The sequence below is a fragment of the Carcharodon carcharias genome, chromosome 1 (genome assembly GCF_017639515.1).
Source record: "Carcharodon carcharias isolate sCarCar2 chromosome 1, sCarCar2.pri, whole genome shotgun sequence".
NCBI classification, from domain to species: domain Eukaryota; kingdom Metazoa; phylum Chordata; class Chondrichthyes; order Lamniformes; family Lamnidae; genus Carcharodon; species Carcharodon carcharias.
In genome coordinates this window covers 196960075-196985434 of record NC_054467.1, presented here as the reverse complement: position 1 = coordinate 196985434, position 25360 = coordinate 196960075, and the positions used below count along the sequence as shown (strand labels likewise).

The window sequence follows — 25360 nt, the reverse complement described above, 5'->3', positions numbered from 1 at the left end:
ACTTCATTACCATTTAATACTTTTACCTGGTGGTCTAGTTGTATGTTCAATTGTTAGCTGTTAAACTTTGAGGTCGATGATTGTCTTGAACTCTTTTGTTTTACAATCACTGCAGCTGTGGAAAGGAGATGGCCGGATGCCAAACTATGATTGACAAACCAGATGACCAAGGGAATGGAGAAATATGTTTCTGGGGCAGACATGTCTTCATGGGATACCTGAATATGGTTGAGCAGACTAAAGAAGCTATAGATACAAATGGCTGGCTGCACTCTGGAGACTTGGGAAAATATGATAAAGATGGATTTCTGTTTATTACAGGCAGGATAAAAGGTAACTAATTTTTATTCTTTTTCCTGGCAGTTTTACCCCTCCATTGTTTTCTGAAATCATTAGCTCTTTCCTGAGGCACTGTTCTGGGCCTTGGTCACTCTTATTTTCTCAGTGACCATTCACCATTTCTGAGGTAAGGTAGTGTATGTTTTGGCAGGCAATCTGATATCAGGGGAGTCATCAATTCTGCATGTGGACACTTTTCAGGTGTTGTTACTGGTAATAGTCACAGTTGGGAACCTAAGCGCAACAGAGGGCAACTGTAGAGTCCCAAACCATACTGTCTGAAATCAGCTAGCCTGATACACTCCTGGAATTGAATTGAGAATAGTCCTTGTCTGAATGATGCAACTACTCACTGAGTAAATCTGTTGAAGCAGCAGGAAACCAAAAGGTTAACTCTTGATGACCTGGGTTACTTTACCTATTCAGAATTGGCCACTTTTTTTTATTGAGGGCCACTATCCTAACATCCTGCATGATGGTTATTATTGAGAAAGCTGCAAGATGTAGTAATAAGGGCCGTCGCCTTCAGTTCTCTGTGGAGTTGATGCTTTTGAGTTTGTCACTGAGCAGTTGCCAACTACAACTGAAGGTCATCCTCCAGAGAAAATGGACGAGAAAAAAAACTATGGGATCCATAATTTTTTCATAAGATCCCTTCACTTGCAATAGGGTGGTTGGACTAACTCTGCTTCCTAATTCCTTGTGGAGAACCAGAAAGTGAGAGGAGACAGCAAGAAGCCCCATATCGATGTACCACAGGTGGCTATGCCAAGAATGAAGCAGTTTGCTGTGAAAAATAAGCAAATGGGAGGAAAAATGTAAATAATTCTTTCTTTGGTAGGACAAATGCTTCATCTGCCATGTAAACTATATAGTATATTGAACTGTATATATAGTATATTGCCTGTGCAGTTCAAAGAAAGAAAAGAACACCTTTCACCAGCCAATGAGGTATTTTTGAATGAAAGTCACTGTTGAAATGTAAGGAAACACAGCAATCAATTTGCACACAATCAGCAATGAGAAATGACCAAATTTTGCCTTGGAAGATTTGGCCCAATCACGGTCAGATTGCCGCTCAACTCCAATTTAATTACGTGGCACCGATGCTCGGCATTTCTTGCCCAAACTTCTGAATGGGTCTGTTCAGAAATGTGGGGCTTACCTGATCTGGGAGACGTTCCTTCGTAGGGTAGGGTTGTCAGAGGAAGCTGAGCCATGCCCTCTTATTTTTTAATGGCACTAGCTGCTGTGTAGTGGTAAGTTTAAAGGTCCTAAAGCCATTTTCAGAAGCTACAGAGAGAAGTTAAGTGTTTAAGGCAGATGGGTGAGGGGGGGTAGTATAGTGTAATGGGCTAATAGAATAAAAATGCTAATGAGCCATATGGACTATAATGTATCAGTGACATCAGCAGTCATGTGTTAGACTGTACTCAGGAGTGACATACCTACTTTGTAACCTATCTTTTATATAATGTTAATAAACCAGTTTAAAGCAAGTACCAGAGTAAGATTACAGTCTATCTAGGGAAGATAGGTCTCGCATACCAGAAGTCAGATAACACACCAAAAGTACACAAAGCAGTTAGCAGCAGGTAAGTGGGTGAGGGGGTAGGGTGGCAGGTAAGTTGGTGAGGGGGTAGGGTGACAGGTAAGTGGGTGAGGGGTTGGGTGGGTCATGGTGGGGTCGAGGGAGTAATCAGGTCAGGTGAGGGAGTAGTCAGAGGCGTAGATAGGTGATCAGAGGGTAGTCGGGTGGGTTGGAGCACAGCTGGGGGGTTAGGGGTTAGTCAGTGGGTAATTGGGGGGTAGGTTGGGTGTTTGGAAGGTAGTAAGTGGTCAGGTAGTCAGTGGGGCAATAGCCAGGAGTCCAGTGGGGAGTTGGGGTCTCAATCGTATAGTGCCCCAGGAACACAAAGGCTGGAATTTTCCAGCTGCTCACACAGGCGGGAACTTCCGGTCCCACCCATGTGAACGGAGATTTCAATGGCTCACCGGCCCCGCCGAGGGGTAGCTGGGGAGGCGTGCTGGAAAATTCTGGCCAAATAATCATTTGGTAGTACAGAACTCGAGTATTGCTGAAGAAAGAAACATGTTATCAAAGCTCTCGTCTTGCACTCTTAATGGCAGCTACTATGCAAGATAAACTTACAGTAAAGGGAACAACAATGTATTATTAGAAGCCCGCTGGGGTTCCTGGCCTGCCCGCCAGCCTTAAGGTTGTACGGGCATGAAAAGAGAATGCTGATTGGTTGGCAAATGGACTCTAGTAGCAGTGTTGTCATGAAGAATGCAGCAGAGAACAGTTAGCTGTAAACTATTAAGCTTTTGTTTCAAACTCAAGCCAGGCCAGTCGACTCTGGTCAAGGCATTTGGGGGGTTAGGGGTTAGTCAGTGGGTAATTGGGTGGCAGGGGGGTAGGTAGGCAATGGGGAATGAACCAGGGAATGATTGTCTTGCAAACTTTTGTTTAGTTGGAAAAGGCATAATGTGTGGACATGCTCCTTCTGTCAAAAGGCAGGTTCCTGTGTGAATAAATATGGCTTCTAGTGTGTGTGAGTGAGCCATTCTGCAAGCCCAACTGATGATCTTAAATTGGTTGTCAGTGTAATTCTTAGCACAATCGGGATTGTTTAGCAAGTGTTGTCCAATCGCAGAATCATATGTAATGTTGGACACTATGGCCAGGATTCTCTGACCCTGCCCGCCACCGAGATTGTCTAGTCCCACCTAAAGTCAATGGATTTTTGGCTGGCCGGCTACATCCCCCGCGGTGGGTCCCATCATGACGTTGCTGGAAAATCCTGGCTTGTGTTTTGCAAGCACGGGCTGGTTGAGTACGGTCAGTACTTTGCCTGTTGTGAACAGTTGAAGGTATGTGCTGTTTCATACGATCCACCAGTCTTTGGGACATACAGCTTACATATCTGGCATCTCACTAGCACTGAAATTCATATGCCACATTACTCATTTGTGTCATAGATGTTGAGAAAACCATGGGCAGAATTTAGCCCTCAATGGGTGGGTGGGCCCCACCAGCTCGGTGGCGGGCGGGCAGTTGAACTCTGCCACTGAAATGGGCCCCGCCGCCATTTTGAGTGGGTGGGTCAATTTAGGCCCGCCCAGCAGGCTGCCCGATGGGAAGCGTTATGCACCTGCTGTGCGGGGGTGGGTGGGGGGGGGGGGGTGGGGGAGAGGATTCCCCAACTGTCAAAGTGCGCTTTTTCGTACATGCTATCTAAGTGCTGTCTCAGGGAGATTACTGACAGTCCAAAAAACTTTAAAAATTGAAAAATTAAAAAATTATTAACATGTCCCCCTCATGTGACAATGTCACATGAGACAGGACATGTTAATAAATATTACATAAACTTTATTAAAGATTTTTTAAACGGACACAAAACCTCATCCCGCCAGTGGATGAGGTTTCATATATTATTAGAAGCCCGCTGGGGTTCCTGGCCTGCCCGCCAGCCTTAAGGTTGTACGGGCAGGACTTTAATTAACTTAATGATCTGTCAATGGCCTCAATTGGTCATTGATAGGCCGGCGGGAGGACAGCTGATTTTGCTGTCCGCCCACCTTCCTGAATAATTAAGTGGGGCGGGGTGACATCGCGGGTTCCTCCCAACGTCATCCCGCGTCATTTTCCCGTCGGCGAGCGGGTCCCACCCCCAAATTGCTGACGGAAAAATTCTGGCCCATATCTTCACAAACTGGATTTTTCTTTTAAAAATATGGAACGACATTGCATTATCTGGACATTTGGATGCTGATCTGGAGTTTTTTTTTTAAAAAAGGATCATAAGTTCACCTTGAAACTGTCAACTGTCAACAAGCATGTCTTTTCCAAGAAATCACCTGACTAGCATGGTACTTGAGGAAGAGCTGTTTGTTTTGAGCTGCAATCACTTTAATTGATGGGGGTGGGGGGGGCTGAGAAGAAAAAAACAGCACAGGCAAGTGATTTAATGGAATTCACATGGCAGAGTCGAGCTTTAAGTTTTGAATCTGTTGTTTCGTGATTTCAGTCTTGTTGGGGAATAAGCTGAGCAGGAAGGCTACCCTGACTGACACACTCTCTCTCTCTCTCTCTGCCTTGGCTGCAATTGTGTGTGCATTTCTAAACCTGTAGCCAGAGAATCCTCGTCTGAGTGTAACTTGTCTGCATGTTGGACCTGCAAAGCTGAGACAGGAAGAATTGATCTAGCTTTATGTTCTCCTCCACGTCAAAGCACTGTTGGCGAGAACCTCCAGATGTCTACCGGGCCCAGCCTTTATACATATGTCTTCATATGACAGAACTCTAGATTAAAAGTGTTGAGACCATGTGAATTTTATCGCCTAGCCTCTGAAGCAAAGTGCAAAACAAAACTCGGGCAACATTTGTGGCCCCCATTTTATCTCTACACTAAGTATGCTATGATTAGGAAGTGACAGGAATTGAGGAATGATCTTGCACTTCCCTGCAATGGTTTCCTGCACTGTGTGCAGTCCCATTGTGCTCACTTCCAGAGATTTTTACAGTAATAAATTAACAGATAAATTAAAATATTGCAATCATATGAACTAAAAACAGAAAAAAACTACAGCTTCATAGCAGTACAGCCCGCATCTATGGGGAGAGAAGAGATAGGGTAAGGAAGGCACAACCTGAAAATGCTAAAACTAAATTTAATTCAATTATATTCTCCAATGAATGTCAACCATACAGAGATTGTACATGTTATAATAAGAATTTGCATGTAATAAATTGGGGTAACCAACTTGTTTCTAACGCATTTAGTAGCTTAATCTGATGATCCATCACTGCTTAGATGTAACTAGTGGATGTGAAAACAGTAAGTCCTTGTTTTAAGTCACCCCATTTCAAGAAGTTTTGTTTTAAAGTCGTTTTTGTTTTAGACCAGTTTCCTCTGATTAAGTGGTGATTTCCACTTTAGAGTCGCTTAGCATCAACACCTTCCTCGCGTCATTGCCATTGGTGCGTATGTGATCGTGGGCCATCTCTGCTCGTTGTTATTGTGCAGTGTGCATCATTATGTAATATCAGGCTCTGTGACCCAATCGGTCCATTCTTAAGGACACTGCTTGTGTTGTATTCAAGGCAACATCAATTTAAAAAAAACCCAGAGGCATCCAAACCCAGAGTTTTTTTTCAAGCAAAAAGTTGGATTTAAATTTGATTTTAAATTTTGGAGTTGTAGAAGTCCCTGCTGTGGGTGAGACTTTTAAATTAGTTTTTAAACATGAGCCAGAAGCACCCAGTAAGTGCTGGTAGTGCGCCTGCTGTTGCAAAGAAAACAAGAAAAGCCAACAGTGAAGTTGGATATTTTAAAATATCTTGAGGCTGATAAGTGTTATCCAATTTGAATTTATACAGGATTTCTTTTATATTTAGTTATTTTATTTTGCAAGTTATTTCAGCTAGGAATGCACAGTGCTGCACACATATGGTACTGTATTTCAACTTATGCAATGTTTTTTTTTCCGGTGGAGGAATGTCCAACGGAGCCTAACTCCAGCTTTAACATTGATTCCTATGTAAACCCACGATTCATATGAAGCTATTTCACTTTAAGTTGCGATTTCCAGTAATCCAACCACAATTTACAACAAAGAACTTCCTGAATCTGTGTTTTTCTGTTCTATTATTTACAAGAAATGGTAGAAAGGCCGTGGCATTGCCGTTTAGGACTAGTGTAATGCTGTGCCATTCATTAGATACATTTAATTAAATTATCTGGGCATCTTTGCCAGTGCTGTTGGTTTTAAAAATAAATTCAAGTAATTAATGCAGTGAATTGTATTGTTTACCTTAGTTGTTTTATTCCAGAGTTGATAATAACAGCTGGTGCAGAGAATGTAGCCCCAATCCCCATTGAAGATGCTGTTAAGGCAAAACTATCAATCATTAGCAATGCCATGCTTATTGGTGACAAGAAGAAATTCCTTTCCGTGCTTCTCACTCTGAAGGTAAGTGTCATTGTGCTGAATATAACACGACTCTATCTTTGAGGTTTGGATGTTTCAATGTTTTGCTCATGTTTTCTTTTGTGGGGGCACCAGATCGTGGTCTTTTATTCTCTGTTTCTCTACTTCTCTGTTATTATGTGTGGATGTTAAAGCAAGAACTTCTACACAATAATGTCTAAGAGCATCACTCTGTTCTATCTGCAAGATTTGGCAAAAAATTGCCTAATGAGGGCAGGTGAGCGTGAATGTTATTTGAGGCTAAAATCTTTGACTTCTGGACCTCAGAAGCGAATTGTTTGGGCTGCTGGCCTACAACCTCATGAACATAAAAAAAAGGGGTTAGGCCATTTGGCCCAATGAGTCAGTGTTGTTTAATAGGTCATGATTCATTTAGGACTGTAAGAGCAGGAGCAGGTCATTCAGCCCATCGAGCCTGCTCTGTCATTCAGGTAGATCATGGCTGATCATCTACCTCAATGTCAATTTCCTCCTCTATCCTCATATCCCTTGATGTCATTAGTCTCCAGAAATCTATTGATTTCTGTCTAGAACATGTTCAATGATTGAGCTTCCACAGTCCTCTGTAGAGAATTCCAAAGATTCACCCCACTCTGAGTGAAGGAATTCAAAGAACAAAGAAAAGTACAGCACAGGAACAAGCCTACGCCAATCACATTGCCTGTCAACTAAAACATTTTGCACTTCTGGGGTCCGTAACCGTCTATTCCCATCCTATTCATATATTTGTCAAGCTGCCTCTTAAACCCAACTATTGTACTTGCTTCCACCATCTCCTCTGGCAGCAAATTCCAGACACTCACTACCCTCTGCATAAAAAACTTGCCCCACAGATCTCCTCTATAGTTTTCTCCTCTCACCTTACATCTATGTCCCCTAGTAATTGACTCTTGAACCCTGGGAAAAAGCTTCTGACTATCTACTCTGTCCATGCCACTCATAATTTTGTAAACTTCTATCAAGTCGTCCCTCAATCTCCGTCGCTCTGGTGAGAACAATCCGAGTTTCTCCAACCTCTCCTCATAGCTAATAACCTCCAGACCAGGCAGCATCCTAGTAAACCTCCTCTGTGCCCTCTCCAACGCCTCCATGTCCTTCTGGTAATGTGGTGACCAAAATTGCACGCAATATTCCATGTGTGGCCTAACCAAGGTTCTATACAGCTGCAGCATGACTTCCAAGCTTTTACACTCAGTACCTCTGCCAATGAAGGCAAGCATGCCATATGCTTTCCTGACTACCTTATCCCCCTGCGTTGCCACTTTCAGTGACTTGTGGACCTGTACATCCAGATCCCTCTGTCCGTCGATGTACTCAAGGGTTCTGCCATTTACTGTATAATTCCTGCCTATTAGACCTTCCAAAATGCATTACCTCGCATTCGTCTGGATTAAACTCCATCTGCCATTTCTCCGCTCAAGTCTCCAACCGATCTATATCCTGTTGTATCCTTTGACAATCCTCTTCACTATCTGCAACACCTTCAACCTTAGTGTTGTCTGCAAACTTACTAATTAGCCCAGTTACATTTTCCTCCAAGTCATTTATGTATACTACAAACAGCAAAGGTCCCAGCACTGATTGCTGCGGAACACTAATCACAGCTCTCCATTCAGAAAAGCGACCTTCCACTGCTACACTCTGTCTTCTATGACCAAGCCAATTCTGTATCCATCTTGCCAGCTCACCTCTGATCCCGTGCGACTTTACCCTCTGTACCACTCTGCCATGAGGAACCTTGTCAAAGGCCTTACTGAAATCCATGTATCTGTTTTAGACTCACCAACTAAGGGAAACATCTTATCTACATCCACCCTGTCACACCCTGTAAGAATTTTGTAAGTTTCAATGAGGTCACCCCTCCATTCTTCGAAATTCTAGGGAATACAGACCCAGTCTCCTCAATCTCTCCTCGTACAACAATTCTGCCATCACAGGGATTAACCTGGTGAACCTCTCTTAAACTCCCTCTATGGCAAGTATATCCTTCCTTAGATAAGGAAACCAAAGCAGTGCACAATACTCCATATGCGGTCTCACCAAGGCTTTATACAGTGGCAGCAAGGCATCCTTACTCCTGTACTCAAATTGCCTTGTGACAAGGGCCATTATACTATTTACCTTCCTAATAGCTTGTTGCACCTGCATGCTAACTTTTAATAAACAAAGACACCTAAGTCCCTTTGGATACCATCACCTTAACCATCTTAATTCCAGGGAATACAACTCTAGTTTGTTTAATCCCTCCTTGTAGCTTAACCATTGGAGTCCAAATATCCTTCTAGGAGACCTACCCTGTACTCCCTGCAAGGCCAATATATCCTTCCTAAGGTGTGGTGTCCAGAAATGAGCACAGTATTTCAGGTGTGGTCTAACCATTCCTTTGTTTGGCTGAAGCATGATTTCTATCCCTTATTTCTTATTCTTCTAAACATAATTTAAAAGGCTCAAATGCTAGCCCTTACTTTCTGTACCTGTTCTTGATACTACATTGATCTATGTACCTGGACACCAAACCCCTTTGGATACTTGGGAAGAGAAAGTTAGGCTAAGAGTTGTGTCCGTCAAGTGGCATGGGAGGGTTGAAGTAAGGGATGTGAATGATATGAGTTTGTTAAAATGAAGGAAGCCCTAGGGTAGAGTCACTGAGCTCCAGGACAGTCTATCTGGGGGTACCCCCAAAATGCACTGGGAATCCTGCCCTTCCCCTACCCCCAGGAAGTTCCCAGGTAAGGATTGCACGGAAGTTGCCCGGGAAGTTCAAACCTCCTTTGGGCAATTGCCCTGCACTGGGAACCATCTGAAAATGCGATTTAAATCACAAACTTCAGATAGTTCTGTCTGTCTTACAGCAATAGTTACCCAGAAAATATTAGAATTAAAACCACTTCTTGCTTTTGGGTTAACTATTTTACTGCAATCCCGACCCCCCTGACCCCCACCGGGATCCCTCCCGCAACTGACTGCACACCCCGTCTGGACTGCCCAATCCGACTGCCCAGCCACCTGAACCAACCCAACCCCATTTTTCCCACCCCCGCCCCCCAAATTCCACCCATTTACCTTACAAAGCTATCATTTTCCCTGGCTTGAATGTGGCTGGACCTTTAAACTCACTTGATTTACGGCAGCTTAGCATTGTAAAAAATGGTGTGTGGCCTCCTGCATCCAAATCTGCAGCCCTTAACATAGGGCAGAATCCTCCCTTCGGCAAGTGGGGGTGGGGCCCGCTTGCCGACGCATAAAATGACGTGCGGTGATGTCGGGTGGGCATCCCAACGTCACCCTGCACCATTTAGATTTTCAGTTCGGTGGGCGCGCAGCTGAACTGTCAAAGGCCTATTAAGGCCAGTTAACGAGCAATTAAAACAATCAGCTGAGCTCCCCGTCCAACCTTAAGGCTGGCGGGCAGGCGAAGAGCCCGGGCAGCCTTCAGAAAAAACATGAAACCTCGTCCACGGGCGGGATGAGGTTTCATGAGGATATTAAAATTTGTTTAAAATGTTTAAGTAAAATAAATTGATGTGTCCCAGCTCATGTGACAATGGCACATGAGGGGACATGTCAGGAATAATTTTTTTCTGCCTTTGATGAATTTTTGAACCTTGAGCCAATCTCCCTGAGGCAGCACTTTGCCTCAGGGAGGTGAGTGCGCTCTTTTGTGTGCATGCGCCAAAGTGTGCACTCCCAGCTCAGGGAATCTACCCACCTCACCCGCCCGCATAGCGAGCGCACAGCGCTTCCGGGCGGATGTCATGCTGGGCGGGCTTCAATTGGCCCACCCACGTAAAATGATGGCGCGCACCGATCGGGAACCCGCCCGCTTGCACCCGCCCCCACACAACCCCTCCTAATGGTGGGGGGGGGAAATGCTGCCCATAAGGCCTCAGGAGTGCATTGCACCGCACCACTCTTGCCCAGCCTGAGTCAGAATGTTAGGGTAGAAAGGATTGAAAGGATTTTGAGGTAAGAAACTCAGAATGGAACGCCAGTTCAACTCTGATTGAGCCTGAACTTCTGTGAAGTGGCAATCAGTCATACGGAAAAGGAGGAGGCCACTCGGCCTATTAAGTCCATGCCAGATAGTTATAGCCATTATTCTTTCACCATTACAGCTGGAAACGGGCGTAACAAATCCATTGCTATCTGGATAAATATTTCTTACAATGCAGGCCTATTTTTGGAAATTTAATCTGGTATGATGAGTCCCTTAATGGTTGTGGCAATTGTGGACAATGAGTTTAATTTCCTCTTACTGCAGCAACATTTTGTGCAATTCCTTTTCATAGACCTGCAGTAATAGACATCGAACCCTGAACTGATTATGTTCCTTCCATAGTGTCATGTCTAGTACAGGCATGTTATGTTATGAACTTTCAGTCAATACTATTAAAAATTGGACACACAAAAACTGTTAAGGTGGCTGCTGAAATTCATGTGACTTTTGACATTTGGACTACGGACAGTATCAAGGCTCTGGCAAATACCTAATTAAATATGAACATTTGTGGAATTTACACATCTCATTGTTTAAGGATGGGCCAACACCTAAAGACTGTGGAGTTTCCAGACAGCCTGTCTTCGTGATTCATACTGGACAAAAGGGAAGATCTAAACTCAATGGCCACTATCATCTTCTCATTGTGTCACAATGGCCTCCCCCATCCAAACTAGATTGGGCAGGCCTTGCAAGTGTAACCCATTGGTCATGTGATTGAAGCTGGTTCCAGGGACTGCACCCTTATTACCCCAGCAGATCCATCAAAACTAATGGTCAGCCAGTCTGAGAACCAGACTCTGAAACTAACTGCAAGTCATCAAGCAGCCAAAATACTTAACCTGTTCCAGTTTCAAAGTTCATCTGAGAGTCAATCTCTTAGATATTCGACTACAAGAAACCTTGCAACTCTGCTCTGAACCCTTCACTTTACAGGGCCCTCACTTAACTTTAAATCATCAAATTCATTCAAGAAGCCACAGGCCTGTCAGAAGGGAGGCCGGAAATCGTAAATCAGAGACGGGTGTAGGTAATTACTGTGAAGGGAGTTATGTAGCCATTGCGTAAGATTGTGAAGTGGAGCCTCCTTGGAGCCTCCAGAGTGCACAATGAACAGTTAGTTGTACAAGTAGTAAAGACCAAAAATGCTGGAAATACTCAATAGGTCAGGTGGCATCCATGGAGAGAGAAACATAAGTAACCTTTCATGTCAATGATCTCTCATCAGTTGCGCAAGTATTGTTTTAAGGAGGTGAAGGATGTGCAAGGAAGAAATGGAAGGGATTGGCAGTGCATTACCCTGTAAGATTACCTAGTAAAAATTAGGAACTTTTTCTGGCGGTGAGTGGTCTGGGCTCTGGGAGTGTCACTCGGTGCTAGTGCTATCTCCCTCCAGGTAGCATAATTGATGGCTCTGGCTGTTTTCCTGGCACCCACACCAAGCAGTGTGTTCCTCCTGCCTTCGATCTCCTGAAAGAGAGCTTGGGGATATGAATCAGTAAAGTTCTGCATTATTTTTCTCTGGTCCCTTGTTAATGTTGTTGCAGTTCTTGAAAAGTTTAATAAAAATATTGATAAGACATTCAGTGAAGTTGTATGAGAGTAAAATTTGAGCGTGGTGTTTAGTTGGCTGGCCCTTGGTCTGCTTTTAATACTGGATAGCAGTTTCCATGTATTTATGCTACTTGCACCTGTTTTATACCATTGACTACTCCACGAGATATACAAAAGAGCGACACCAGAAAACCTTTGTGTATCTCCCTCTACACAATCCATTTTCAATGGTGTAAGAGCAGCGAAACTCATTTCGAGGAAATTCACCCTCTGTTATAAAGAAAGCTACTGAACTGTGCAAACATTGGGCTGGATTTTCATCGAGTCAGGATGACTCGCGATCCGTTTAAAAATGGTGGCCAGGACCCAAGTCCAGGATTCTTGACCTCATTCCCAGGGTTTCCAATTTACAACAGTACCTTTTAAGGATGTGGGCTGGTTTGGGTTGCGAGCCTGCACCTTGAACTCCAGGCCTGACCGAGTGTATTGTGGGGATAGGCATGTCCTAGTCCTCTGCAATTTTTATAGAGTTAGGCCAATTTTTCAAAGAGTAACTGTTTACGGCACCGCAGAGATGTCGCGAATGATAATCTGTCTGAGGGGACCTTTTGAAAGGTAAGTTCAAAAGCTTCTCCTCATGCCCCCATGTCAAGGTATGGCCTCCACCACACCCACACCCTTTGCCCCCTCAGACTCTCCATACTAATGTATTTTTCTTTTATTTATTTGTTCATGGCATGTGGTCATCATTTATTGCCCATCACTAATTGACCTTGAGAAAGTGGTGCTGAGCTGTCTTCTTAAACCATTGAAGTCCATGTGGTGTAGGTAAACCCACAATGTTATTAGGAAGGGAGTTCCAGGATTTTGACTCAGTGATGGAATGGCGATATAATTCCAAGTCGGGGTGGGGTGTGGCTTGGGGGGGAACTTAGAAGTGGTGGTGTTCCCATGCATCTTCTACCTTCTAGGTGGTAGAGGTTATAGGTTTGGAAGCAACCCCGCCCCCCCCCCCACCCCTCCCCTCCCCCCTCCTCCACAACTCCTGGCTTAGAAACTCAAGGGTCCCAGGTGGATGGTCATGGCTGACAGCCCAGAAGTCCACTAGGCTGTTAAAACAACTCACACGTACAGAGCAACTGTATTGGGAAGGAGCGCCTTGAGACCATACATACGAACAGATTAATTAGGAGAAGGAGTAGGTCACCCAGCCTTTTGCGACTGCTCCTTCATTCAATAAGATCATGGCTGATCTGATTATAACCTACCCTCGGTAACCTTTCATCCCCTTGTTTACCAAGAATCTATCTACCACTATCTTAAAAATATTCAAAACTCTTTTCCAACAAACAGATTCACGACCCGCTGACAGAAAAAACATTCTTCTCATCTCAGTCTTAAATGGGTGACCCATTATTTTTGAACAGTGATCTCTAGTTCTAGATTCTCCTATAAGAGAAAACATCCTTTCCCACATCCACCCTGTCAAGACCCCCCAGTATCTTATATGTTTCAATTACGTTGTCTCTTACTCTTCTAAACTCCAGTGGATACAAGCCTAGCTTGCCTTGCATATTAGCCTTTTGTGATTGATTCACTAGGACACCTAGACCCTTCTGCATCTCAGAGCTCTGCAATCTCTCATCATTTAGATAGTATCCTTTTTTATTCTTCCTGCCAAAATGGACAATTTCACATTTCCACACATTATACTCCATTTGCCATATCTTTGCCCACTCACAACCTATCTATATCCCTTTGTAGCCTCCTTATGTTCTCTTCACAACTTACTTTCCTACCTATCTTTGTGTCATCAGCAAATTTAGCAACCATACCTTCGGTCCCTTCACCCAAATCATTTATATAAATTGTAAAAAATTGAGGCCCCAGCCTGATACCTGTGGTACACAACTTGTTAAATCTTGCCAGCCAGAATGTGATCTGTTTATGCCAGCTCTCTGCTTCCTGTTAGCTAACCAATCTTTTATCCATGCTCATATATTACCCCCTACACCATGGACTTTTATTTTCCTCAATAACGGTCCACATGGACACGATGGGCCAAACGGCCTGTTTCTGTGCTGTATAATAAAATGGTTAATCATGATTTCCCACTCTCAAAACCATGTTGACTCTGCCTGAATACCTTGAATTTTTCTAAGTGCCCTGCTATGCCATTTTTAACAATAGCTTCTAACATTTTCGCTATGACAGACATTTAAGCTAACTGGGCTCTTGTCTGCTTTCTGTCTCTCCCTGTTTTTGAATAATGGAGTTACATTTGCTATTTTCCAATCTAATGGGACTTTCCCCGATTCTAGGGAAGCTTAGAAAATTAAAACCAGTGCATCAACTATCTCACGAGTCGCTTCTTTTAAGACTGAAGAAGTATCCATTAACTACCACAACATCGACAACTCTTTCTCTGGTACATCGATGACTGCTTCGGTGCCACTTCATGCTCTCGTCTGGACCTGGAAAAGTGTATTAATTTTGCTTCCAATTTCCACCCCTCCATCATTTTCACATGGTCCATCACTGACACTTCCCTTCCCTTCCTTGACCTCTCTGTCTCAATTTCTGGTGATAGATTGTCCACCAATATTCATTACAAGCCTACCGACTCCCACAGCTACCTCAACCACAGCTCGTCACACCCCGCTTCCTGCAAGGACTCCATCCCATTCTCTCAGTTCCTTTGCCTCTGTCGCATCTGTTCTGATGATGCCACTTTCCAGAACAGTTCCTCTGACATGTATTCCTTCTTCCATAACCAAGGTTTTCCACCCATGGTGGTTGACAGGGTCCTCAACCGTATCCGGCCCATCTCCCGCGCATCTGCCCTCACACGTTCCTCTCCCTCCCAGTACCATGATACGGTCCCCCTTGTCCTCACTTATCACCCCACCAGCCTCCGCATTCAAAGGATCATCCTCCGCCATTTCTGCCAACTCCAGCATGATGCCACCACCAAACACATCTTCCCTTCACCCCCTTTGGCGGCATTCTGCAGAGATCTTTCCCTCCGGGACACCCTGGTCCACTCCTCCATCACCCCCTACACCTCAACCCCCTCCCATGGCACCTTCCCATGCAACTGTAGAAGGTGCACCACCTGCCCCTTTACTTCCCCCGTCCTCACTGTCCAAGGGCCCAAACACTCCTTTCAAGTGAAACAGCACTTCACTCAATTTAGTCCACTGATTCACTGCTCCCAATGTGGTCTCCTCTACATTGGAGAGACCAAACACAGACTGGGTGACCGCTTTGCAGAACACCTTCGGTCTGTCCGCAAACATGACCCAGACCTCCCTGTCACTTGCCATTTCGACACTCCACCCTGCTCTCATGCCCACATGTCCGTCCTTGGCCTGCTGCAATGTTCCAGTGAAGCTCAACGCATACTGGAGGAACAGCAACTCATCTACCGATGAGGCACTTTACAGCCTTCTGGACTTAATATTGAGTTCAACAACTTTAGATCATGAACTCTCTCCTCCATCCCCACCACCTTTCTGATTTCCCCCTTTTTTCCAATAATTTATATTTTTTAAATATATTTTTCTTTTCCCACCTATTTAAATGTATTTCCATCCATTGTTTCATCTCCACCTTTTTAGCCTATTTTGATCCCTTCCCCCCACCCCACCCCCACTTGCTCATCCTGCTTTCTACACTTAATGTCACCATTAGCACATTCCTTAGCTAATATCACCACCGTCAACACCCCTTTGTCCTTTTGTTTATGACATCTTTCGCAATTTCCTCTTTGCCTCCACCTATCACTGTCCCACCCCACTCAACCAGCTTATATTCCAGAGGTAAAAACAAAAAACTGCGGATGCTGGAATCCAAAACAAAAACAGAATTACCTGGAAAAACTCAGCAGGTCTGGCAGCATCGGCGGAGAAGAAAAAAGTTGACATTTCGAGACGTCAACTTTTTTCTTCTCTGCCGATGCTGCCAGACCTGAGTTTTTCCAAGTAATTCTGTTTTTGTTTCAGCTTATACTCCACCTCATTTCTATATTTCCTCAGTTCTGATGAAGAGTCATACTGACTTGAAACATTAACTGTATTCCTCTCCGCAGATTCTGTCAGACCTGCTGAGTTTTTCCAGCTATTTTAATTTTTGTTTCAGATTTCCAGCAACCACAGTATTTTGCTTTTATCCATTAACTAGATCACTGGTTCAGCCCCTTCATTATTTTTAAATTCCATAGGCCCTTCCTCGGCCTCCTTTAACTCTCCTGGCTGGGTCCTGGGCTCTTCAATTTTTCTGGGTTCTATCCTAATGCTTCTTATTTCCAAAGGCGAGGAGAGAACTTTCTTAAAGTTCTCTGACTTTCCTTATCCTTATTTCCATAATCCTTATTGGCTCTGTCACCTCTTGTAGGATGTTAGAGTTTTCTTCAGCTTTCTGCATCTGAACAGCCCTTTTCTGGTTCTCTCCTGTTCCCTCAGTCCCTGTGCACTATATTTGACCCCCTGGGCACAGTACCTGGTTTTCCACCATGTCATTTCCTAACAAGAGGTCTATTCCTTGCTATTGGTGAGCTCACCACAACCATGACTGTCACTACCCCAGTGATACACTTACTTTGTGGGTGAATTTTTACAAAGAGACTCTTTAGCCATTTGTGGTGTTTGTCCTGCTTTCGAACGGCAATTTAGCAAACTGCTGAAAGCGAGCAATAGTTGAAAACACCCTGTATTTCAGAAAATAGTTATTTCTTTTCTGGGAATTTGGGGTGCAAAATCAGTCATTGTCCCTTTATGCAAGAAGCCATGGCAGGAATTTTGTTCTACACCCATCCCATCTGAGTCTGGGCTAGATACTTTCAAGGTTATGGACACAGTTCTGACCCCAGCTCCCCATTGTCGGTTTCCTTGTGAACCAGCAGTTCTCTTTTATGTGGTCTGCCTTGTGTGGCCCTGTGCTTTATTTTCCAGGTTCTTCCTTTTTAAAGTTGAGGGTCAATTTTCCTACTCTCCTTTCTTCTGGAGTCTATTTCTGTTCCCTCTATCTCCTTTTTATCTCGCCTTTGCTGGTAAGAGCTACTTGATTCAATTTTGTTTTGGGTTGGAGGTTTGTGTTAAATTGTAGCCATCTGCCATGATTGCTGCATTCTCTGACTCTGGAAAACATTTGTTCCTCTATGTGAGTTTTGAGGTTGTAAGGGAGACAGTTTTTAAAGTCATCTAACAAAATTGTTTTTCTTAAGCTGCCGTAGGCGTAGTCAATCTGTGGTGCTCAGACCCAATGTTCAAATCTTTTGAACTTTAGCAAGGTCAGTGTGGGGTTTTTTATGGGAATCCTGGAATTGTTGGTGGTATACCTCCAGCAGGAGGTAATAGGCACTGAAAATAGCAGCCTTTGTTTGATTGTAACATGCAGAACTTTCAATAGGCAGTGTGGAATAAATTCCACAAACTTTTTTGACAAGCTGATCTTGTATCATGAAGGTCTAAAAACCTATTGGCTGCTGTGGTTGAGTTGCCAGTTTTTCGAAGGCTGTAAAGAAAGTTTCCACATCCTCCTTTTTCAAACTTGGGGATGAATCGGGAATGCTTCAGGAAATCAAAAGGTGTATCTGGGCTAAGGGCATTTAAATTATCACTACGTAAAGTCAGATAACAGTAGATGTATGCGTTTCTAAACCCCTGTTAGTGTGTGGTCAGTTTAAAGGGACTAACAGCGGACTAATTTAACAGACATGGGATTGAATTTGGACTACTTGGCCTATCTGGCTTAGATATTCACAGGATAGATGTGAGCCACTGGAAGAGCCCACTGAATTACTGATTATCCATGATGTAATAAGGTTGAACTACATTCATAGAATGGTGATTAATCTAGTATTTCTCTTTCTTTTTATATATGGTAAACAATAATTTTCATAGCTGCTATCATTTTGTCTCTTTTTCTCCTCCTGCTTTCCCCAGTGTTACAAGGACAATGAAACAGGAGCCCCACTAGATGAGTTGGCTCCAGCAGTTATTGCATTTTGTCATAAACACGAATGCCCTGCCACCACTGTGTCGCAGGTTCTAATCATGCAAGATCCTACATTTTACAAAGCCATCCAGACTGGAATTGATGCGGTTAATAAAGACGCCGTATCAAATGCTCAGAAAATTAAAAAGTGGGTCATTTTGGAAAAGGACTTCTCAATTGTTGGAGGAGAATTGGGTAAGAAGAACTTCGCTCATTATCATTATAAATAGTAAGTTGATTCTTTGAAATGGCCACAATTATGAGGAGGGATTAGACATTTTTTGTTTATCAGATGTGGGCAAGGCTCCAAGTATTGTCCCACATTTGCTACCCTGAGAATGTGGTAGGGAGCTTTCTTTGTTAAACACTGATCATTAATGGTGCACCCATAGTGGTATTAGGTAGGGAATTCCTGGGTTTTCACTCAGTGATGATAAAGATAGACTAATGTGTGACTTGGAAGGAAAATGATGTTGGGTGTTCCTGTGATTTTGTTGCTTCACAGGGTAGGGAGGTACTGTTGTTCATAATGCCATGAGTTTTGTAGCTACACCAGTCAAAGTGAATTGTGAGTACAATGAAGATCTGATGAAATCTATCTTTGAAACTGGGTAAGAGAGTGATTCTGCATGCATCAGTTTGGAATCTTCCCTTTTCTTGTCTTCCCTCTCAACTTTCCCCACAGCCACATGCAGGAATAAGATTAAAAACCTTTGATGTTCTCAATTGTTTTCAATAGTAAGGTGGGAAATTTTCTTTAAGAATGCTGAGGATCTACAAACCACAGCCATTCCATAATGTTTCAGGTATCTGTAAGTTACGGAGATCTTAATGCAGGAGGCCACTGAGCCAGTCCAAACTGAACTCCTTATTCAGTGTATTTTTCTGCTCCTTCCCTGTATGCTTAAATACTTCATGCTTTTCTAAATTGCTCAAGGGCCAGCTTCAGTTCTGGTAATCATGCAGTACAAAAGGAGGCCATTCATCCCATCATATCTGTGCTAGTACTTTGAAAGAGGTATTCAATTTGTCCCACTCTTCCTGTTCTTTCCATAGAGTTCTGCAGATTTTTCCTTTTCAAGTATATATCCACTTTCCTTTTGAAGATCACTATTCACCAACCTTTCAGGCAGTGCATTCCTGATCTTAATTCATAACAACTTGTAATGCAGCCAATGATCTATAAATCTTCGCACTCCATTTAAAAAAAATTATGCTTCCATGCCAATTGAAATTAATGCTCCTTGTTACTGAGGTGGAGGTTGATTTTCACCACTCACTTTTAAGCCCTTCACAAATTTTGAACATTTCTGTTAGTTTCTCCATTAATTTTCTCTGCATTGAATACAATCATAATTCTTTGTGTTTCTTAGCCTCTCCTCTGATCTCTATCTTCCTACTAAATCTATATCACACCTTTTCCAAGGGAGACGGTGATGTAGTGATAATGTCACTGGGCTAGTAATCCAGAGGCTCAGGCTAATCCCTGGGAGCATGGATTCAAATCCTGTCATGGCAGCTGATGGAATTTAAATTTAATTAATCTGGAATTGGAAAGCTAGTGTCCTTAATGATGACCTTGAAACCATTGTCAATTGTCATAAAAGCCCATCTGGTTCACTAACGCCCTTTTAGGGAAGGAAATCTGTTGTTTTTGCCTGGTCTGACCTACATGTGACTCTTAACTGCCTTCTGAAAGCCACTCAGTTCAAGGCTAATTAAGGTTGGACAACAAATGCTGGCCTTGCCAGTGACGTCCACATCCCATGAAAGAATTTTTAAAAAAGTATTCTTTTTATAATGTGCCCCGAGAGGTGATGCAGTGGTGATGTAGTGATGTATGGGTAACGATGATAGATTTATATGAAGAAACTTGGGAGGAGGCTTGAGTGAAGTATAAATACTGACACGGACTGGTTGGGCTGAATGGCTGTTTCTGTTCCATATATCCTATACTATCCTATGCAATCATTTTGATGAATATATTTTAAAGCAATAAACAGAGTCAGAGATATTAATAATACATTGGGCAACATTATCCCCCCGTCGGTGGGGGTTGTGTGGGAGCGTGCGTGAGTGGGCGGGTTCCCGATCAGTGCCCCCACTTGGGGGCGCACCGCCATTTTACGTGGGTGGACCAGTTAAGGCCCGCCCAATGTGACGTCCGCCAGGAAGTGCTATGCGCTCCCTGTGCGGACGGGGGATTCCCTGAGCCGGGACTGCGCGAAAGAGCGCACAGATCTCAAAGTGTTGCCTCAGGGAGATCGGCTCAGGTTTGAAACATTAAATAAAGATGAGAAAAAAATTTCGCTGCCATTCCCCTCATGTGACACTGTCACATGAGTTGGGACATGTCCATAACTTTTATTTTAAAATATTCTGAAATTTTTAAATCCCTCATGAAACCTCATCCTGCCCGTCAGGGCTCATAGCCTGCCCACCAACCTTAAGGCTGGACGGGCAGGTCCATTAATGATTTCATTTACTTTCTTAATAGGCTGTTGACAGGTCGGCGGGTGGGCAGCTGACTTGGCTGCGCGCCTGCCGACCTGAGAATGTAAATGACACGGGGTGATGTTGGAACACCTGCCCGACGTCACCCCGCATTATTTTATGTGTCAGCAAGCGGGCCCTGCCCCCCCACCCCCCCCGCTCGCCGACCGGAAGATGCAGCCCATTAACGTAATAATGCTATTCAAAAAAAGAGGGTGAGAGTAAACAAAGAGCCTCAGACCAGTTAGCCTGACATCAGTCATCAAGAAAGTGCTGGGAATCTATTATTAAGGAAGTCTTAACAATGTACTTAGAAAAGCAGAGTATGATCAGAACATGATTTTATGAAAGGGAAATACTGTTTGACTAATTAAGAGTTTTTTGACGATATAGTAGTAGTAGAGTAGAAAAGGGGAACCAGTAGGTGTGGTACACTTGAATTGCCAAAAGGAATTTGATAAGCTGCCGCACAAAAGGTTAATACACAAGGGCTCAAGAAGTTGAGGGTTATATATTAGCATGGATAAAGGATTGGTTAATGGACAGGAACAAGAAAGTAGGAATAAATGGGGCCTTTTCAAATTTGCAGCTGCGACTAGTGAAGTGCCACAAGGATCAGTGCTAGGGCCTTAGCTATTTACAATCTATATTAATGATTTAGATGAAAAGATAGTGAGTAATGTTTTCTGACTATACAAAGCCTGGTGGCAACGCAAGCTGTGAGATGGCACAAAGAAAAGATTAAGGTTAAGCGAATGAGCGGCATGGGTGGAAGATGGAATATAATGTGGGCAAGTCTGGTCGTAACAATAGAAAAGTGGAATATTTTTTAAAAAGCTTGTAAACGTTGATATTCAGAGAGACTTGCATGTGTTCATGCAAGGAACTCAAAGTTAACATGCAGGTACAGCAAGTAATTAGTAAAGCAAATAGCTTGTTGGCCTTTATTGCAAGGGGATTGGCGCACAGGAATAAAGATTGCACAGGGCTATGGTAAGACCACACCTTGAATACTGTGTGCAGGATATATTCGCATTGGAGGCAGTATAGCGAAAGTTCACTAGATTGTCCCTCGGATGAGAAGTTTGTCCTATGATGAGAATCACAGAATCTCACAGTGCAGATGAGGCCCTTCGGCCCATCGAGTCTGCACCGACATGTGAGAAACACCTGACCTACCTACCTAATTCCATTTACCAACACTTGGCCCATAGTCTTGAATGTTGTGACATGCAAAGTGCTCATCCAGGTACTTTTTAAAGGATGTGAGGCAACCCGCCTCCACCACCCTCCCAGGCAGCGCATTTCGGACCGTCACCACCCTCTGGGTAAAAAAGATTTTTCTCACATCCCCCCCTAAACCTCCTGCCCCTCACCTTGAACTTGTGTGCCCTCGAGACTGACCCTTCAACTAAGGGGCACAGCTGCTCCCTATCCATCCTGTCCATACCCCTCAATCTTGTACACCTCGATCAGGTCGCCCCTCAGTCTTTTCTACTCCAACGAAAACAGCCCAAGTCTTTCCAAACTCTCTTCATAACTTAAATGTTTCATCCCAGGCAACATCCTGGTGAATCTCCTCTGCACCCCCTCCAGTGCAGTCACATCCTTCCTATAATGTGGCGACCAGAACTGCACACAGTACTCCAGCTGTGGTCTCACCAAGGTTCTATACAACTCCAACATGACCTCCCTACTTTTGTAATCTATGCCTCAATTGAAAAGGGCAAATGCCTTTCTCACCACCCCACTAACATGCCCCTCCGCCTTCAGAGATCTATGGACATGCATGCCAAGGTCCCTTTGTTCCTCAGAACCTCCTAGTGTCATGCTGTTCATTGAATACTTCCTTGTCAAATTACTCATTCTGAGAAGCTGAGTAAATTGGGTGTTTATCAGGCATATCCAACCTTTGCGCTCGGGGAGGCGGCAGGGGGGTCATATTTGCATATTTTTCTTACTCCGAGGCTGATGAGCAAATTTCAGAAAGTTGGCACAACATTAAACTGAATTTCAAAAGAAGTTGGGTTTTAAGAAAAGAAACAATTGCTGAGCAAAAGTTCAGCAATGTCACAGCAATACATTGTTCATTTAAAAGGAATAATTAATAAAAATGACCAGTTGTGTGAGAAATTCAGTGTGTGTCTGGCTCACTCCCAGTCTCAAGGTGCTCACTCACTCACCCACTCACCCTTACCCACTGTGAGTGGGTGCATGTGTATGTATTGGTGAGACTTGGCACAAGGCAGATCCGCACTCATCCCTTACACTCTCTCTCTCTCTCTCTCTCTCTCTCTCACACACACACACACACACACACACACACACACACACACACCACGGCACCATTTCCTCCCTAGGCATGCTGAAACTTCGCCCTCCACCAGCCTTACGCACCTCCACCCCCCACCAGTAGATGCAACTTTTCCCTCCCAGGGCCTGACATACCTGACTCCACCGGCTTCAGCCGGTGGCTGCTGCTCCAATAAAGGACAGTTTCTTTCTGTCATTTGCTGGTGATAGGCTCACTACTGAGCCTATTAGCAGCAAATGCCGGAGAGAAGCCGTCTCTGATTGGAAGAACAGCTCCATGCAGAATCTTCCATTGAAATGCACCTGTTTGACCAGCATTTTGAAAAGTGGCTCTGGGGGCTGCATAGAGGGGCTTCAGCCCGTGGGCCATACGTTGGACAAGCCTGGTCTATACTGTTTGGAGTTTAGAAAGGTGAGTGGTGGTCTCATTGAAACATTCAAGATTATGAAGGGGCTTGACGGGGTTGATACTGAGAATATTTCCCTATCACACTCTCAGGCTGTGCATTCCTGACCTTGACCACTTGCTGCATGATAAAGTTATTCCACATGTTTCTACTACTTCTTTTGCTAATCACCTTAAATCTGTGCCCTATCCTTCTGCCAATCAGATCATTTTTTTCCCCCTGGCTGGGGAATCCAGAACAAGGGGGCATGGTTGCAGGATAAGGGGCTGATTATTTGAGACTGAAATGTGGAGAAATTTCTTCACTCATAGGGTTGTGAGTCTTTGGAATTCTCTACCTCAGAGGGGCTACTCCATCATTTAATATATTTCAGGCTGAGATTGACAAGCTTTTGGTCTCTCAGAGAATTAAGGGATATGGAGAGCATGTGGGAAAATGGAGTTGAAACCCAACATCAGCTATGATCATACTGAATGACACAGGAGGTTTGAAGGGCTGTGTGGTCTTGTCCTGCTCTTGTTTCTTATGTTCTGATGGTAGCTGAGATGTTAGAAGTATTGTTACTGTAGTAAGGACTTTTTTTTTTCCCCCCAGTACCATTGGATGTTAGCTGAGAATGGCAACTGGCAGTCATACAGCTGTATCTGCAGCTTGCATTCTTTCTAGGGCCATAGAATACAAAAGCAAACAAATCATACTAAACTTGTATAGAACACTAGTTTGGCCTCAACTAGAGTATTGCATCCAGTTCTGGGCATCACACTTTGGGAAAGATGTGAAATCATTATGAGAGTTAGTGCAGAAATGATTCACAAGAATGGTTCCATGGATGAGGAACTTAAGTTATGTAGACAGATTAGGGAAGTTGGGACTATTTTCCTTGGAGAGGAGAAGGTATAGAGGAGCTTTGATAGAGGTATACCAAAATCCTGAGGTGTTTGGGTAGAGTAGATAGGGGAAGAAAATATGATTGGTGGAAGGATAGGGCATAGATTTAAGGTAATTAAAAGAAGCAGTAGCGACATGAGAAAAAACTTTTTCATGTGGCAAGTGGTCAAGGTCTGGAATGCACTGCCTGAGAGTTGGTGGAGGTAGGTTGAGTCGAGGCATTAAAGAAGGAATTATATTGTTATCTGAAAAGGAAATATATGCAGGGTTACAGGGAGAAGACAGGGGAGTAGCCCTAGGTTAATCGCTCCTACAGAGAATTGGTGCAAACACAAATGATCAGATTGCCTCTATCTGTGCTGTAACAATTCTGTGACTCTGTGAAGTATAGTGTGATGGAATCTGTGGGCAAAGCTTGTATTTTTAGGACAGACCCTAATTGAAATGGGAGACTGAAAGGAAAGACTGACAGTTCGTAAGGAAACCAAGACTAAAACTCAGAATTGAAAACCAAAATTTCTGGATTAAACTACACAAAAGGAGCCAGAGCCATCAGAGTTCAGCAGATGATGAGTCTAATGGTGCAGTACAGGCAAGCTGAAGAAGACAGGCTAGATCCAGAAGCTGAGAATAAGCAAAAATACAGTTGCTGCAGCTGTTTCTGTTACTTGAAAATAACATTGGAGCTACACCACTCAGACTGAGTTGAGGTGGTTCTGCAGATGTGTGCTATTTTTGGTGAAGGCTGTACCATGGATGTTGGGTTGGTTGTATGCTGCTGGTAGCTGAGGATCAGGTTACAACCTCGAAGAGGAGGAACTGAAATTCTTTGTAAGGAAGACACAGTTTTTAAGGACTTTGTGTTTGATGACATATGCTGAATAGACTACTGAGCAAATTTGTAAAATGTGTCTTAGTTGTATCTGCGATGTAATGGGTAATTTATGTTTATTATTATCTACAGTTTGCTTGTTAATTTGTGGTTAACTTATATTGAAAATAGGAGGTTACCCTAAGATAATATTTAGTATTTGGTTCTTGTAAAGTAAAAATTGTTTTAAACTGTGGAATCATGTGGCTTCATTCTTTCAGTAAATAAAGAACGGTTACTGATCTCTCCTGATATCATAACAATAAACAAATGCATCTGCAGTGAACCTGAGTCTGGTGTTTTTTAAAAAACTCTTGCAAATTACTTACAGGAGCAGATCCTGCATTTGTATTCTATAGCAAAAACAGAAACAAAAATACCTGGAAAAACTCAGCAGATCTGGCAGTATCGGCGGAGAAGAGCACAGTTGACGTTTCGAGTCCTCATGACCCTTCAACAGAACTAAGTAAAATTAGGAAAGGGGTACTAATTTTACTTAGTTCTGTT

The 25360-nt window shown here is 43.5% G+C and overlaps 1 protein-coding gene across 1 annotated transcript in view; it reads left to right on the top strand.

The window, feature by feature from the left end:
- LOC121280455 (long-chain-fatty-acid--CoA ligase ACSBG2-like) overlaps positions 1 to 25360 on the top strand; it is a 117651-nt gene that overhangs the window by 91775 nt on the left and 516 nt on the right. Inside the window, exons 11-13 of the mRNA XM_041192470.1 lie at positions 116 to 333; positions 6176 to 6315; positions 17830 to 18076. Coding sequence (XP_041048404.1) covers positions 116 to 333; positions 6176 to 6315; positions 17830 to 18076 — 605 coding nt within the window. The remainder of the gene's footprint in view (positions 1 to 115; positions 334 to 6175; positions 6316 to 17829; positions 18077 to 25360) is intronic.